This window comes from Rhincodon typus, chromosome 10, assembly GCF_021869965.1.
Source record: "Rhincodon typus isolate 14 chromosome 10, sRhiTyp1.1, whole genome shotgun sequence".
In the NCBI taxonomy this organism is placed as follows: Eukaryota; Metazoa; Chordata; class Chondrichthyes; order Orectolobiformes; family Rhincodontidae; genus Rhincodon; species Rhincodon typus.
This window is the reverse complement of record NC_063341.1, coordinates 55,027,874-55,045,153: the sequence shown is the minus strand read 5'-3', so window position 1 is coordinate 55,045,153 and position 17,280 is coordinate 55,027,874. Positions and strand designations below refer to the sequence as shown.

The following is a 17,280-nucleotide window of genomic DNA, read 5'->3' as shown; positions in this document are numbered from 1 at the left end:
CGGGAGATGAAATGTTTGCACGAAAACCAGTCAGCTCGGCGAACCAACCAACAACTCCTTTCTCAGTCTGCATAAACTGCAGTATGACGTGGCTCAAATGTCACAAGATGTTTAATTGCTGACTCATTCATTTTCTAAAACCAGCTGCTACAACCTTATTGCACTCTGTCAATCTTCCACAAAAATGTAACATCAAAATGCTCCTGCAGTGATTGTCATGAGGTCAGTCAGGTGTACTTCACAGAAAATGAGTTCCCCAGTTGGGGCTGTCAATCTTGTCCAATCAGGGAGCCCTGGCTGACAGATAAGAACAGGAGTGTCAGAGGTTCAGTTCACTCTGAGAGCTAGCTGAGGAAGCTGGATCAGTGTCATGGACTCTCCATCTGTAAATAAAGGGTGACTTGGTGGCAGCATACCAGCCTCTGTGGAGTTATTTCAGTTCCTATGATATTATGATGCATAATCTGCAGAGGAAATCAACCAGGTACTTTGGAAATAATTTGTCCCCTTGATCAGTCACTTCGAGAATCAGCTAACAACCATGGAAATCCTCAAAAGCAAATCGTCGATCTAAACTCTACTACTTCCAAGCACCCAATCTTGAACACCGGACCTGCTTCATGAATTTGTCTAACATGTTTCGGCAGCTCTCCGGCCAGATTCACAACAACTACAAAATCATATTGCTGCCTCAGCAATAAAGCAGCAGCAAATAGTAATAGCAAGGCTCTGCATTCCTCATATCATTCTGAATAGACTACTTTCCCTGTAGCAAGAATACCAGGAACTTGGCTGGATCTTACCAGCCCAAGAAACAAGTTGTAAGTGGAGCAGTGGAAAATGAGGGGAGCTCTCATAGAGATGTTTCCCCAGGAGACAATATAGGAACAGACTGAGAACTGGTCCATACTCCAAGGGGACAAGGTAGCCATTTTGAGCAACTCCTTATATTTCATTGACAGTACAGCTACGCTCCACTCACCTCAAACCTCCCAAATTACCATCGGCTATTGGCCAAGTCATCTACTCACTCAAGGCCTAGTGGCAAGCCAGGGTCCCCACCACAATATCAGAGTCACAAGGATATAAGGCCATCAGTGAGGATTTCCCTCTCATCTCAATGTCCCCACCAGTTTTGGAGGTCTTCAGTGCAACCTTTCTTTGTCAACCAAAGGCAACCTTGTAATTTCCAAGCTGATTCAACGAGGCCCTCACCTCCCGATGGGGCTGCCGAGATCGCAGACCTGTCAGCCCTCCCGAGTGGTTTCCCAAACGTAGCAGCATACCCTCTGACTGGGGACAAAAACGTAGCAGGCAGGCAGGATTCAGGCAAGTGGAAGATGTTTATTCAAGCAGAAACCATTTGAAGCAGGGAGAGGGCCAAAGGTCTTCCCTGAATCTGGCCTCAACATCAGAAAGCAAGTTTTTCCCTTACTCTTTGGCTCAGGAAGAGAGATCAATGGCACACCCTGATTTTTACAGTGAAAATACTTCATTTTATACATTTTCTGTTACAATAATCAAATACAGCATAGTCACTGTCCTACCCTCTTAATCCATACACCCAATCCCGTGGGATACCTAATCAATGATGGGCATTCCTAGGGACAGCCCCAGGTTCCAATGGTCTTATGGCATTTACCAGATATATGGACGGAAAATATTCAACATGGTGCTCAGTTACGAGTGGTGTACCACAAAGATCTGTTCTGGGTCCTCTTCTATTTGTGATTTTTGTAAATGATTTGGATGTAGGAGTGGAAGGGTGGATTAGTAAGTTCGCGGACGATACGAAGGTGGGTCACGTTGTGGACAGTGCGGAGGGCTGTTCTAGGTTACAAAGGGACATTGCTAGGATGCAGAGCTGGGCTGAGAAGTGGCAGATGGAGTTTAACCCTGAAAAGTGTGAGGTGGTTCATTCTGGAAGGACAAATCTGAAAGCAGAATACAGGGTTAACAGAAAGATTCCTGGCAGTGTGGAGGAGCAGAGGGATCTCGGGGTTCATGTCCACAGTTCCCTGAAAGCTGCCACCCAGGTGGATAGAGTTGTTAAGAAGGCGTATGGTGTGTTAGCTTTTATTAATAGAGGGATTGAGTTCAAGAGCCATGAAGTAATGCTCCAGCTATACAAAACCCTGGTTCGGCCACATCTAGAGTATTGTGTCCAGTTCTGGTCGCCTCATTACAGGAAAGATGTGGAAGCGTCGGAAAAGGTGCAGAGGAGATTTACCAGGATGTTGCCTGGAATGGAGGGAAGGTCTTACGAGGAAAGGTTGAGAGAGCTAGGGTTTTTCTCTTTAGAACGATGAAGGATGAGAGGTGACCTGATAGAGGTGTACAAAGTGATGAAAGGTATAGATAGAGTGGACAGCCAGAGACGTTTTCCTGGGGTGGAGGTAGCTATTATGAGGGGGCATAGTTTAAAAGTGAGTGGAGATAGATATAGGGGAGACGTCAGAGGTAGGTTCTTTACTCAGAGAGTGGTAGGGGCGTGGAATGCATTATCAGACAGGGTAGTGGAGTCGGCCTCATTAGGGGCATTTAAGCGGCTATTAGATAGGCATATGGATGATAGTATAAGGTAGGGGTGGAGGTTAGACAGACCTTAGGATTAGGGTAAAATTTCAGCACAACATCGTGGGCCGAAGGACCTGTACTGTGCTGTACAGTTCTATGTTCTATGTAGATACTGTAATCTCTAGGCTTGGGGTCTTTCTATGCATCCTATTCATTCACATTCCAAAGTTGCTGGCTAACACCTTCAGATCTGTTTCAGGCTGCTTATCTCTAAGGACAGTGTGAATTCTATTATTCGTTGTACTACATGTGCTTTCTTTGATCAAATTCAGCCATTCCTCTACTATTTCCCACTTTCCTAACTGTATATGCGAAAATACAAAAGACACCTAGTTTTAACTATATGCTATAAGGTTAATTTCTATTGTAAATTTAGTTACAAAACGTAAAGTTGTACAGCTACTTCTACCGTTAGCACTTTGTAATTAATGCGTTGTGAACAATCTATCTTGCTCAGGGCGTTAGATTAGGTGTTTCCTAAGGCTAATTAACTTTCACATCTAGGTTTTAGTGCTTGTCCCCTAATGCTTGTATTATATTCTGGTTATATGTTGGAAACTACTTCTATGATTATCTGAATAGTCTTTAACTGAAGCCTATTTCTTAAAACTATAGGTAAAAAGCTAATTACTGCAAAATACCTTTAGCTGTTGTCTTTGCAGCTGCTTAGGGAGTTAATCTTGGCTGGTTCATGGGCTGAGACCTGCACCTGGTGCTTTTCATTTATCTGTTCTTTGGCATTCTCTTATCAAAACTGTCTCAAACGGTTAGTAGTAAGGCTCTTTGCTAACCTTGGAGTAGTCTTGTTCAAAAGTGAAAGACATTGGTACCTTAAATGTTAGAGCAGGCTGTCCCATTTTGTTTTAATCCTATCAGCCATATTGTGTCTTTCAAACACGGGCCGCTTTGGTGTAAGCGGGTACGGGTCACTTTGTATGGACAGGTACAGGTCACCCCTACACCAAAGCTGCTGGCCCACTGCTGTCCATTATAGGGAGAAGTGGAAGGATCATCTGCTTCCAGCACATGAGGTTTCAAGTCCCTCAGTTGGTTCTGATACCTACAGGAAAATCCAGCTTCGAGTTACCTCTCAAGGTGTTGAGTGTCAGAAATAAACGTGGTTTTTTTTAAGATGTAGCGCCTGTCTAAGAATCTAAATAATTGTAAAAGTAGAGAAAGCTTTAAGGTTTTAGCAAAGATTTGTAGCTCACGTTGTGAGTGAGGTTGCTGATTCGCTCGCGGAGCTGGTTTGTTTTCATTCAGACGTTTCGTCACCATGCTAGGTAACATTATCAGTGAGACCTCCAATGAAGCAATGTTTTTCTACTCCACTTGGAATTTATACTGTTCGGGTCCATTATGGTGAGTAGTATATAATCCCATTTACAAACCCATACAGAACAGAACTGGAAATGACACTATTCACCATAACAGGCCAGAGAGTATAAATTCCAAGCAGAGTAGAACAACATCACTTCATCGGAGGCCTCACTGATAATGTCACCTTGCATGGTGACGAAACATCTGACGGAAAACAAACCAGCTCGGCAAGCAAGTCAGTGCAGAAGGCTTTGCAAGCATGATGGTTAAGGTACAATGATAAAGTAAAGAGGCAATTAAGATGCTGAATTTGTTAGTACAGGAATAAGATACAAGTAAAAAGGTGTAACTCTGTAAAGAGCTGAGTGCTTCAAGCAGTTCTGCTTAACTCTTGAAAGCGATGAACTTAGAGGGCTATGGAGATAGGGCTTGAGAATTACACTGGCTTGGTAGCTCTTTCGGCAGCCCAGTACAACTCCTATACTGTAAAATTCTGCAATTCTACACCTAATTTTTGAGAAGCAGCTTTTATTTGTGAGTGAGTGCAGAGGTAAGAAAATAAAATGATTCCAGGCATCTTAATTACCTATCAACGGTTGTACTAGGTTTGATTTCCAAGAACAAGGTTAACTTACTTGATTTTTTATGATAAGTTTGATTTTTTTTTAAGAATACTGGATCGGGCAAATTGTGCCCTAGAATTAAGAATATAAATGCCAGACAATATTAAGAAACAAACTGAAGGTCACTTGGAATTTTGTATAAACTCACCAATTTTTTGTCCAGGCACAGACACTCTGATTCCTTTAGAGCTAAATAACAGATCAATGATAAAAATTGTCAGTGAAAGGAACAATTTCTCCTTTGTAATCATTAACAGTGCTTTAATGTAATGTACATAGCTGGGAGATAGTTTAGTTCCAATGGAAACCAGCTTACAAAAAACAGAAGCAGAATATCCTCCTTTACCTGAGCCTAAACTTTCAAAAACAGAGTGAGCTCAGTTTAGAGAATAGAAATTTTAAAAACAAGAATTTGAATTTCTTGTTGAATTCATTGAATTGAATTCATTTTTGAAACAAGAATCCAAACCATTTCTCATTTTATTGGAGGCGAACTGAGAGACGGGGGGCATTCTGATCACTGAAACTCGATTAGTCATTTCAATATTTAAAAAAGGCCACGTGCCTTCATTTTAACACCCACTGTATTTTTAACTCATGTCAGCTCGGTTTCCCAGGGCTTAGGAAATCTCAGCTGAAATGAGGCATGAAGGGCCAATCCAAGTGATATATGGTTAAAAGAACATGCAAATGAAGCAGCCTGATTTGTGAAAAAAAAGCTTCTTCGCTCAATAAGGAGTTAAGGCATGGAATGCACTGCATTCTGAAAATGTGGTGGAGGCAGGCTCATTTGAGGTATTTAATAGAAATGGTGTGCAGGGATTGGCACTAGGGAATAGAACCCATACAGGCACAATGGGCTGAATGGCCTCCCCTGCACCATAACAGTTCTGTAATTCTGTGATGTGGCTTTACAGCACAATCTGTAGGCCAGGAGCAGCAGGAATGTTTTGTCCAGCCTTCCAACATTCCCCTCAATCTGTCTGCTCCCTCCTAACCGCTATCCCGAAATAACATTCCACACACCCCCAGAATTACCAGATCCCAGTCCAGCATTTGCAAGCTCTAACTATATCTCTCGGCACCTAATAGGTCTTCAGAATTTTAATCAGGCTGGTTGCAAACATGAAACCAAGAAGAAGAAATTTAAAGTCGAATCAGAGATAGTAGGAACTGCAGATGCTGGAGAATCCGAGACAACAAGGTGCAGGGCTGGATGAACACAGCAGGCCAAGCAGCATCATAGGAGCAGAGAGGCTGACGTTTCGGGCCTAGACCCTTCATCAGAAAAGCCAGTTTAACTGCATGGGCTTCCACTCTTCTCAATAACTGAACCTCAAAACAGTTTCATCCGAGCACAGAATGAGATGCCGGCCTATAATTTATAGTCACAGTCAGACTGTTTTGTTACCCTGTGGCAATGAGAGACACTTCACTTATACACCGCAGAATAATTTGGCTAGCTTTCAAAGATTTAATTATTCAGAGGATAATGAGAAACCGTACAAACAGCACTGTGATCTTCTCTTTTCCAAACGTGTTATTAATTACATCCTTATTTTCCCTGCAGTTGGGAATCACAATGTCAACATTACAGCTAAAGATTTTTTCAATTGATACTGAAAGACAACACTTTTAAATAAAAAAACCTACTGTAGTTGCAAAAAAAAATGAATAAAGATACTCTCTCTACCCACAACGACACAAAAGACACAGAATGCCAAATGGTAGTGTTGTAGAATGGGGCCCGGCATATTCCACTGAAGTGGTGAAATGTAGACTTCTTTGTGACAGCAAACAGGAACAGAACGAAAAGAAAATGATGAAGAAAAATACAAGGTAACTGCAGGGACAGAAAAATCAAATGCAAAATTAAATCAAGCTGCTCCTGCCTGTCTTAGTAATCACCTTAACAGCATCTGATTCCCAGGTGCTCCATCCAATTAATATAATCGGGTGTGACGGTGACCTGAATGAGTGTATTTCAGGTGAAGTATTTAAAAGTGGATCAAACCTAGTGGGTTTTGAATGCTCAGTGGTTGAACATATTCAAGATTGTATTTAAAAATATAGGTGACTGATAAGGGAATTAAGGGATGTGAGGATAGTGCAGGAAGTCATGAAGTGTTTCTCCTACCTTCACTCTAACTTCTTAATCAACAGACCAAGTTGCAAGCATTTCCTTTCGTAAGTTTCTGTACGTTCACAGGATGCAATTCTCTCTTTAATTCTCTGAGACACACAGACACAGGCCAATGCACTGATTTTTTTTTTCAGGGGGGAACTTAAAAAGCTCAGGGGGGTACAATGCAGAAGGCCATTCAGCCCATCGTATCTCAGATGAGTCTCCAAGTGAGTATCTCACCTAGTGCCATTCTTCCTTTAATCCTTGTTCCTTTTACATAACCATCTACTGCTGTTTGAATATGCCAATTAAACCTACCTCCACTAGATTCTCATGCAGTATATTCTAGACCCTAAACTCTTGGTTGTGTGGAAAAGCTTTTCCTGGTAGCTATTTTGCTTCTTTTATTAATCACATAAAATCTGTGCCCCCTCCATTTCTTGATCTTTAGGACCGAGTACTTTTAGCTGAATTTACACTGTCCAGATCTCATACTTCAAAAAAAGATCACCTCTCTGCCTTCCATTCTCCAGGGAAAACAGTCTCAACTCCAGCCATCTATCCAACTACACAGCTGCAATTCCTCATTCACAAATCACTGGCACTTTCTGATAGGTCTCATCAGTTGCAAAGTGCACGTGCTTCCGAGCCACAACAAACATGTATTGTGAGACACACCCATCAGCAGCAGATGCTAAGATTCAGCAAATATTCCTGCTGATTATGGGGGGGAGCCAGAAGTGAAGAAATTAAGACAGGGTCGTGAACAAAGCGTTTGGTATACTTGCCTTTATTGGTCAGTGCATGGAATATAGGAGTTGGGAAGTCACGTTGCAGTTGTACAGGACCTTCACGAGGTCACTTTTGGAATACTGCATTCAATTCCAGTCTCCATGCTATAGGAAAGATGTTGTGAAACTTGAAAGTTTTCAGAAAAGCTTTACAAGGATATTGCCAGGGTTGGAGGTTTTGAGCTATTGGGAGAGGCTGAATAGGCTGGGACTATTTTCCCTAGAGCATCAGAGGCTAAATACCTTATACAGGTTTATAAAATCATGACGGGCATGGATAGGGTGAATGGCCAAGGGCTTTTCCCCACAGTAGGGGAGTACAAAACCAGAAGGTGTTTAAGGTGAGAGAGGAGAGATTTAAAAGTGACCCGAGACGCATTTTTCACATAGAGGGTGGTGTATATATTGAACAAGCTGCCAGAGGAAGTCATGGAGGCTGGTACAATTTCAACATTTAAAAGGCATCTGGATGGGTATATGAATAGGAAAGGTTTAGAGGAATATGGGCCAAATGCTAGCAAATGGGACTAGATTAATTTAGGGTATCTGGTCAATGTAGACAAGTTGACAGAAGGGTTTATTTCTGTGCTGTGCATCTCTATGACTGTATGGTGACTTTGACAGCCACAACAGATCCAGTGACAGGGGTGCTTCTTCCAGAAGGCTGCGTATATCAGTGACCACCTAATGTGAAACCCTGAACCTCCTGCGGCACCAGTGCCAGAAATGTCAACGGAGCTCATCCTCTGTTGCAAACTTGATTTGGAGATTAACCTCAGAGAACTGAATGCAGGAGTTGGCAGGTCATGTTGCAGCCATACAGGACATTGGTTAGGCCATTTTTGGAATACTGTGTTCAATTCTGAGAAGTCAGGTTACATGTGAATGATGTGCGATGCAGTTCTGCACATGTAGTTTCTCCTGTGAAATGGAAGATTGGAGCTGATCCTCCTTTTGCTGTTCATCTTAGTCCTCACCTAAGGTCCAAGGTAAAGTCGCACATACAGGGCAATCATTCTGAACTGATTCTTGACAGACACAAAGTGACAAGGAGGTCCAGAAAACTCCAAGGCAGTGATAGTGATGTCCAAAATGTTACAAAGCAGTGAAAGCATATGATAAAATAAAACAAAGAATTGTGGATGCTGGAAATTTGAAGCCAAAACAGAAACAGCTAGAGAAACTCAGCAGGTCTCACAGCATCATGACTGATGCTGCCAGATTTGAGTTTCTTCAACCAATTTTATTTTGGAAACCATGTGCTCATCAGTTCTGTGAACACATAGATGCAATGTTCATTTGCTTATTCACCTTGACTTCTGGCAAGTTCCAGAGGCTGGGGAAACACTCAAATGCAAGAATTAAATTCAACTAGCATAACTGAAACAGCCATTAATTGCCTTTAATATGTTAAAATTGGCTGGTGATTTGCAAGAATAGCAGCAGAAAGTTGAGTTTGAAAATAATTGGCCTCTGCTAGCTTTCTGACATATAATCTCAGCCCTTTTCAATGGCTACTTGACCAAAAATCCACAGTTTTTGTTTATAAAGATCAAACCGTCTCCCTGACCCCACCATTGTAAGTCAAATCACAAGCGATCTAAGATCCTTGGGTGGCACAGTAGCCCAGTGGTTAGCACTGCTGCCTCACAGTGCCAGGGATCTGGGTTCAATTCCACCCTTGGGCAACTGTCTATGTGGAGTTTGCATATTCTCCCCGTGACTGCGTAGGTTTCCTCCCACAGTCCAAAGATATGCAAGTTAGGTAGATTGGCCATGCTAAATTGCCCCGTAGTGTCCACAGATGTGTAGGTTAGGTGGGTTAGCCATAGGAAACACAGGGTTACAGGGATAGGGTGGGGGGATGTGTCTGGGCCGGATGCTGTTCGGAGGGTAAGTGTGGACTCATTGGGCCGAACAGCGTGTTTCCACACTGTAGGGATTCTACGAAAGAAATCCTGGTGATAACAGGACTATTAGGAAATCAAACATATCAACACGAGTTAAGTCTTGGCTCAAAGTAAACTGTATACTTACCTCAATCGATTTTCAGTTGGTTTGAAGCCACAGATTCCACAAAATGCAGCTGGCACCCGGATGCTGCCACCAATATCACTCCCAATGCCAAAGACTGAACCACCAGATGCGATCAGAGCACTCTCACCACCAGATGACCCGCCGGGTGTACGTTTGTGGTCATGTGGGTTGATGGTTTGCCCAAAAATAGGGTTACTGCAGTCAAAGCTTTAACAAAAAAAAACAAAATTTATCCTCATCATGAACAGTTTTATATTTCTCAGCCTTTCCTAGATTTTGGTCTCTTACACTCAGGATACCACAGATAAAAAACTTAGCCCTTTCTAGGCACATACCAATGTTATTCAAAAACCAGGGCAAGGAGGTGATTTCACCCATTGATTTTGCACCCTGCTGAAAAGCAGCTATCCCATCTGGGTCAGACTCTGATAACATGTGTAAAAGACCACTTGCTTGCTCAGGATTATATAAGTGAGTTTGTTTACACAAGTGGAGACAACAGTTGACTTTGCTTGATTGACATCTCCATGAGGATATAAAGTTCTTTTTTGTGATCACTTTTGTCAATGTCTCAATGTTTAGATATTTTCCTATCAACCCTGTTCAGAGATGGTATTACACACTTTTGGAGCAGATGAGACTTGAACCCATCCTCCTGACTCAGGAGGTAGGGGCACAAGAGCCTATCTCAACATCTTTTAAGTTTTTTTATTTAACTTAATTTTCTAATCAATCAGTTCAGAGATGTTATGGCACACCTCTGGAGCAGGTGGGACTTGAATCCAGGTCTCTTGGTCCAGGGGTAGTGGCACTACCACCGTGCCACAAGAGGGGCCCCCCTGCCTCAATATGTAATTGTACACGGTTAAGATGTGTCGGGTGCATAAACCTTTGTTATTAATATTTTAACACTTCTATTTGGGGGGGGGCGAGGAGGCGGTGGTGGTGGTGTTGGGGAAATGGTGTTCCTAAAACCCTAAGGGTAAGAACAGGGGACTTTTTTTTCCTAAGTAGTTTCATGTATGTCATTGTTACCATAGCATTGACTGATTCTGTGCCTTGTGTATTTAGCAGAGGGTATGAGAGGCCATTGAAGGTAGTGGCATGAGTTGGCACGCGGAAGGAGAGCAAGAGGATGTGAAGGAAGAAGGATGGTGAGCCTAAAATGTAAGCAAAACAACAGTAACGCAATCCAAGAGAGCTGAAGCACACTTTTTAACCAGGCTACTTTGGAACTTGGCTGCTCCTTTAGCTTGCTTCCAGGGGCAGTAGGTCTACTGTGTCCTACACCCTACTCCTGGAGTGAAGATCACCCCATTGGGAACAGTCTGCACCACGCCATGAGTGACAAGCCAGGGAATTTCCCAACTCCCGCTACCTGTGTCCACAGTAAAAGTCTAGCCATTGGATTAGTTGCAAATTCCCCCAAAAGTTATTTGTTCATTTATGTATGTGGAAGTAGTGTGAACTAATGCCGATTGGTGTGTTAAAAAGGAGAGGGGAAAGACAAGGCATAGAAGGGAGAATGACAGCATGGATTGACGGAATATTAAACACAGAGTCAGAGTCATTGTTATGACTAACAGGAGAGAGAACCAGAAAAATCTCAGGGAGACAAAGTTTGGGATGTTTGGAGTAGAAGGCTGCTTGTGCTCTTTGAGCTATCACGTAGGATGCAGAAGGGAGGATGATCTCCAGTCAAAGAAATGTGTCCTGTGGCAATTCAAAGACGTGAAAATTTTTAAAAGTGGGGCAACATGGTAGGTCAGTGGTTGGCACTGTTGCCTCACAGCACCAGGGAGCCAGGTTCGATTCTAACCTCGGGCGGCTTTGTGTGTGGAGTTTGCAAATTCTCCCTGTGTCTGCGTGGGTTTCCTCCCACCGTCCAAAGATGTGCAGGTTAGGTGGATTGGCCGTGCTAAATTGCCCATAGTGTTCAGGGATGTGCAGTCTAGGTGAATTAGCCGTGGGAAATGCAGGGTTACAGGGACAGGGTAGGGGGTGCAGGTCTGGGGTGGGATGCTCTTCAGAGGGTCAGTAGGGACTTGATGGGCCAAAAGACCTTCTAACAACTCTAGTGATTCTATGGATTCTACAATTCAACAGTCATTGATGATTGCGCTGCTGTGCACCACTGTAGGGGGAATGTTAAATGGGTGGTGTGCCAATCATAACAGTTTGCCTGAACCTGGATGGTGACCAGCTTCTCTTGTGTTACCGTGGCTGCACTCATCCAGGTAAGTGAAGAATTTAAATGACATACTCCTGCACCAACCGAGATCGATTTGTTCAGACCTTATTGAGGAGCAACCTGAAACCTTACTGATTTGTACGATTCCATACTATTCCAAGCCATGCCGTAGCTACTGCACTGTCAATGGATGAGGGGTAGGGAGAAAAATGGCAATTAAATATAGCTCAAACGAAGCACAGAGGGTAGGACAATCTCTCTAAAACAAAACAAAAAGGATGTTTCATTGATAATGTTAGACGCTGACATAAAAAACTGCAATAACTAAATGACTGCCACACCAAACAAATAGTTTTTGTGTATTCAAATCACCCATTCGACAATGACAACTGGAGACAAGGGATCCAAAATTTCAGGTTATTAGGTTCTGAATACCAAATAGGATCTCAAACAATGTGGCTGCAAGCCAAGCCATGCACTTCCATACCTCCTTGCAAAGCTGCAAGGAGAAATCGCTGAGTCATAATCTTCCACGACCATTAAAGATCCTCTCCCTCTGTTTCCTGAGAACTCTTGAATTGGCTTTCAGCAGTAAGGCTCCTGCTGTAGTGATTTCTCCTTGCAACTTTGATCATACAAATCAGTAAGGCTCAAAATGGTCGAAGCAAATCAATCTCAGTTGGGGCAGGAATATGTCACTTAATTCTCCACTTACGTGGATGTGCGCAGCCATAACAACACATGAGAAGCTGGACACTACCCAGGTCAAGGCAACCTGTTATGATTGGCACCTCATCCATTAAACATGCGCCCCACAGTGATACACAGCAGCACAATCGTCAGCTGTTGAATCATAGGATTCCTATAGTTGTTAGCAGACCATTCGGCCCATCAAGTCTGCAGTGACCTTCTGAACAGCATTCCACCAAGACTTGTACCCCCTACCCTATCCCTGCATTTCCCATGACTAATCCACCTATCCTGCACATCAGGAGAATGTGCAAATTCCACACAGACAGTCGCCCGAGCTTGGAAGTGAACCCAGGTCCCTGGCGCTGTGAGGCAAGAGTGCTAACCACTGAACCACTGCACCACCCCACTTTTAAACTTAATTTAAAATAGAAAATAAAGGAATTAAGAAAGACTTTGAGATGTTAACTATTACTTTATTTCTTTTTTCTAAAAAAAGACATTCTATGAAGGTTATGCTTAACTTTTTAAACTCTGTTTCTCTTACTACTTAGTACCTGTTTTTTTGTAGGTACCTTTGTACCTAAGATTGTGCTATGTGTGGTGACATTATACACTTTTCACTGTACTCCCGTACTTCTGTACTTGAGTACGCATGACAATAAAATCTAAATCTAAATCTAAATAATTCTGCTCCTATACCTTATGGTCTTATGATCACACAGATTCAGAACTGAACTCAAACTGCACATGTGTAAGAGTTGTACAGTCCCTACAAGGCACACACTTCCTTTGCTTGTGACGTTTTGCTTCTTGTAGTTATGTTGCGTGACAGCAATTTTAGTTTTTACAATAATTTGCTGTATTTTTACACAAGCAGGTGATCATTTTGACAACTCCTTTATTCACAATGTACAGTGAACTATATTAAAACATATACTTTTTCCTAATGTTGAAGTTTCCTTTAGCTGATAAAGTATCAGCAGCCTCTAACTGCAATAATACATGATTACCTTAGCAAAGACTGAGGGACATTCGTTTTCACAAAAGGAATAGCCCCTTGTTTCTTCAGCACTTGGACCAAGACACTGTCTTCAGCTGCAGGCTGGTGTAAGAATTTCTTCAGTCCACATGTTGAATCATGACCCTGTGTTAAAAAATAAAATGTCTCTTGAAAAACAATATTCTTTTCCTATTTCACTTAGGACAGCAGAAACTAGTTAAAATCAAGATTGGATATATTGTCGATTTTTGCTCCCTTGCCTGAGCCTGAGGAAAATTTGCCTGGGAAAACGTGGATCTGTCTGGATGTTTTAGGAGTTTAGCAATGACTCAATATTCCCAAGAGAAAGACATGTCCAATTTTAGGGATCTACATGCAACTGAACCCAGAAAAAAATCCAAATAGGGCCCTTACATCTCCCTTCTATAGCTGCTTGAAGCTTGCATATGGTCTGTGCACAAACAGCTAACTCACCTTAAAGAATGCCTAGGAAAATCTCTGAGCAATAATAAAAAAAGTTAAATTATTGTAAACAAATATCTTCTGGGATGCAAACCATCTGCAACAGCAGTAGCACATTTCATTGGAAGGAACAAACATTTGTCTATAATCATGCCTTCCTGCAACATTGAACCATTCAATCATTCAAAAACCAGAAATACTTTCAGAGCAAAAAACATTTTTTTTATTCATTTGTGGGATGTGGGTGTTGCTGGCTGGTCAGCATTTCTAGCCCATCCTTAGCTGCCCTTGAGAAGGTGGTGGTGAGCTGGCTTCTTGAACTGCTGCAGTCCTCCAACTGTGCGTTGACCCACAATGCTATTAGGGAGGGATTTCCAGGATTTTGACCCAGCGACAGTGAAGGAATGGCGATATATTTCCAAGTCAGGATGGCGAGTGACTTGGAGGGGAACTTGGAGGTGGTGGTGTGCCCATATATCTGCTGCCCTTGTCCTTCTCGATGGAAGTGGTCGTGGGTATGGAAGGTGCTGAGGATCTTTGGTGAATTTCTGCAGTGCATCTTGTAGATAGTACACACTGCTGCTACTGAGCGTCGGTGGTGGAGAGAATGAATGCTTGTGGATGTAGTGCCAATCAAGCAGGCTGCTTTGTCCTGGACGGTGTCAAGCTTCTTGAGTGTTGTTGGGGCTGCCCTCATCCAGGCAAGTGGGGAGTATTCTTACTGAAAAATAGGTTATAAGAGGCAACTGCATGCAATCAATGGGCAGGCCTGTTGCACACCTAATGTTGAGGCCATATTGCCTTTGGACCACTGAGCTGCGGATACCAAATGGGCATCCTAGACAGCTTTTGCTTTCCTATTCACTCATGGGACTGCGCATCGCTGGCTGGCCAGCATTTAATGCCCATCCTTAGCTGCCCTTGAACTGGATGGCATTGAGAGTCAACCACATTGCTGTGGCTCTGCAGTCACATGTAGACCAGGCCAGGTGAGGACGGCAGATTCCCTTCCTTGAAGGATATTAATGATTTCGACGGGTTTTGGTTTCATGGTCATCAGTAGATTCTTAATTCCAGATTTGTTTTTATTGAATTCAAATTCCACCACTTGCCGTTGCGGAATTCAAACCTGGCTCTCCAGAATGTTAGCGGAGTTTCTGGATTAAGAGTCTAAAGATAATACCACTAGGCCATTGACAACTCTAGCCCACTAGAGAAGAAGCTTCATCCAACAGTTTGCTGTATGACTAGCCACAGATGTCAACTAAGACCTTAGAGAGATTGAGGAAGGGGTATGACCAAGGATGAAGACAGTGATAGCTGGGTTCAGGGTGAGAGAAGTTGGTACAGGAAGGCTGAATCAAAGTCTTGATCTCACATTCAAGCAAATATTTTGACCAAATCACCCTTCTGGTAGCAGTCCACTGTGACACCAATTAAATTCTGGTAAGATCATCTAAAGATCCTCCAAAATGCCATATCTTTAAATACACTTCCAGTTTGATTTGATTTATTATTGTCACATGTACCAAGATACAGTTGTTTTGTGTGCAATCCAGACATATCATACCTTATATATGTACATCAGGGTAATAGAACAGAATGCAGAATATATTGTTACAGCTACAGAGAAAGGTCAACTCTAATATAGGAGGGGTCCATTTATAAGTCTGATAACAGCAGGGAAGAAGCTGTTCTGAAATCTGTTTATTAGCTCTTTCTTCTGGCAGCTTTCTTTTCAGTTCACCATGTTGCTAGATGTGTGGTTTTAGAAATTTACAGACATCCAATTTGGATGAAATCCTTTTGCCTTTTAGAGATCAATTAGGCCATATGTTAGCTTCTGAGACAAAGAGTTTGAGAATGGGAGAACCCTAAACTGACTGATCACTTGGGTCTCTGATCTAGAAAAGAACTGTTTAAAACCAGCATGCATGCAATTCATTTGTTTCTGAAATTGGGACTGATAAGTAATTTAATAAAAGTTGCTATTTCAAGCACTTAATGGGAAACAAATTACATGATCTTTAAGCAGCAGGACAGTGCTCTAAGAAATGAAGTATCTTCTGATCACTTCAAGAGCCTTTAAGAAATACACAGGGCATAACCACATGTCCTCAAGCTTCTGGAAGCAGCTGAATTTAAAGTCAGCCTCAATTAAAAAAAAGGGAACTTCCCCACAATCGAAATGATACAACAAACTGTCAAGGCCTGTGAACTGGCAAGAGGGGAGCTCAATGGGTCCTATCAGTTGTACTTCATTGAGTATTTAATGTTGCGTTAGAATGAATCAGAGTACAGAAAGCAGATAGAGGGCTTAGTGACATGGTGCAATGAGAACAACCTCTCTCTCAGCGTCAGCAAAACTAAAACATTAATCACTGACTTCAGAAGAAAGAGGGAGAACACACCCCCATCTACACCAACGGAGCGGAGGTTGAAAGAGTCGAGAGCGGCAAGTTCCTAGGAGATGAAAACCACGTAGATGCGATGGGCAAGAAGGCACAACAATGCATCTTCTTCCTCAGGCAGCTCAGGAAATTTGGCATGTCCATAGGACCCTCACCAACATTTACAGATGTTCCGTTGAAAGCATACTGTCCGGGTGCATAATGGCCCAGTATGGCAACTGCTCTGCCCAGGATTGTAATAAACTACAGAAGGTAGTGTGCACAGCCCAGACCATCATAGAAGCCAACCTTCCATCCATGGACTCCACTTACATGGCTTGCTGCCATGGAAGGGTTGCCAACATCAAAGACCCATCGCACCCCAGTAATGCTTTCCTTTTCTGTCAGGCATAAGATACAGAAGCTTGAACACATGCACCAGCAGGTTCAGGAAGAGCTTCTTCCTGGCCATTATTAGACTGATGAATGGGCTCTCTCACTTCAAATAATGCTGATCTTGCCTAGCGCACACTCTGTGAGACGTAACCTGTATGCCTCTAAGTTTTTTTTTCACCCTATGATCTGTATGTACTTGCTTTCAATGATCTGCTTGTAATGCTCATAAACAAAGCTTTCACTGTAGACCAGTACATGTGACAATAAATAAATCAAATCAAAGATGAATAAATGCAGAATTAGGTTCCAGGGAAGCAACAACTTCAAAAGTTTTGGGTACTGTGACCCTTCCTCGCTGGACCCGAAACGTTAACTCTGTCTTTTCCTTCACAGATGCTGCCAGACCTGCTGAGCTTTTCCAGCAATTTTGTTTTTGTTTCTGATTTACAGCATCTGCAGTTCTTTCAGTTTTAACTTCAAAAGGAAACCTGGCAGGCCAGGCAGCATCAGAGGAGCAGGAAAGCTCCTCTGATGCTGCCTGGCCTGCTGTGTTCCTCCAGCTCCACACTGTGTTATCTCTGACTCCAACATCTGCAGTTCTTACTATCTCAAAAGGAAACCTGCTGTTAGTTAGAATCTGGAATATTTTGAGAAGTGAAATGTCTAAAGAAATTT

General features: G+C 42.6%; 1 protein-coding gene across 1 annotated transcript in view; it reads right to left on the bottom strand.

Moving 5' to 3' along the window:
- Nucleotides 1-17,280, bottom strand: part of LOC109914482 (fatty-acid amide hydrolase 1) — a 78,671-nt gene that overhangs the window by 48,901 nt on the left and 12,490 nt on the right. The window contains exons 4-6 of the mRNA XM_048602128.1: nt 13,368-13,501; nt 9,474-9,680; nt 4,669-4,709 (exon numbers count right to left, since the gene is read on the bottom strand). Coding sequence (XP_048458085.1) covers nt 4,669-4,709; nt 9,474-9,680; nt 13,368-13,501 — 382 coding nt within the window. The remainder of the gene's footprint in view (nt 1-4,668; nt 4,710-9,473; nt 9,681-13,367; nt 13,502-17,280) is intronic.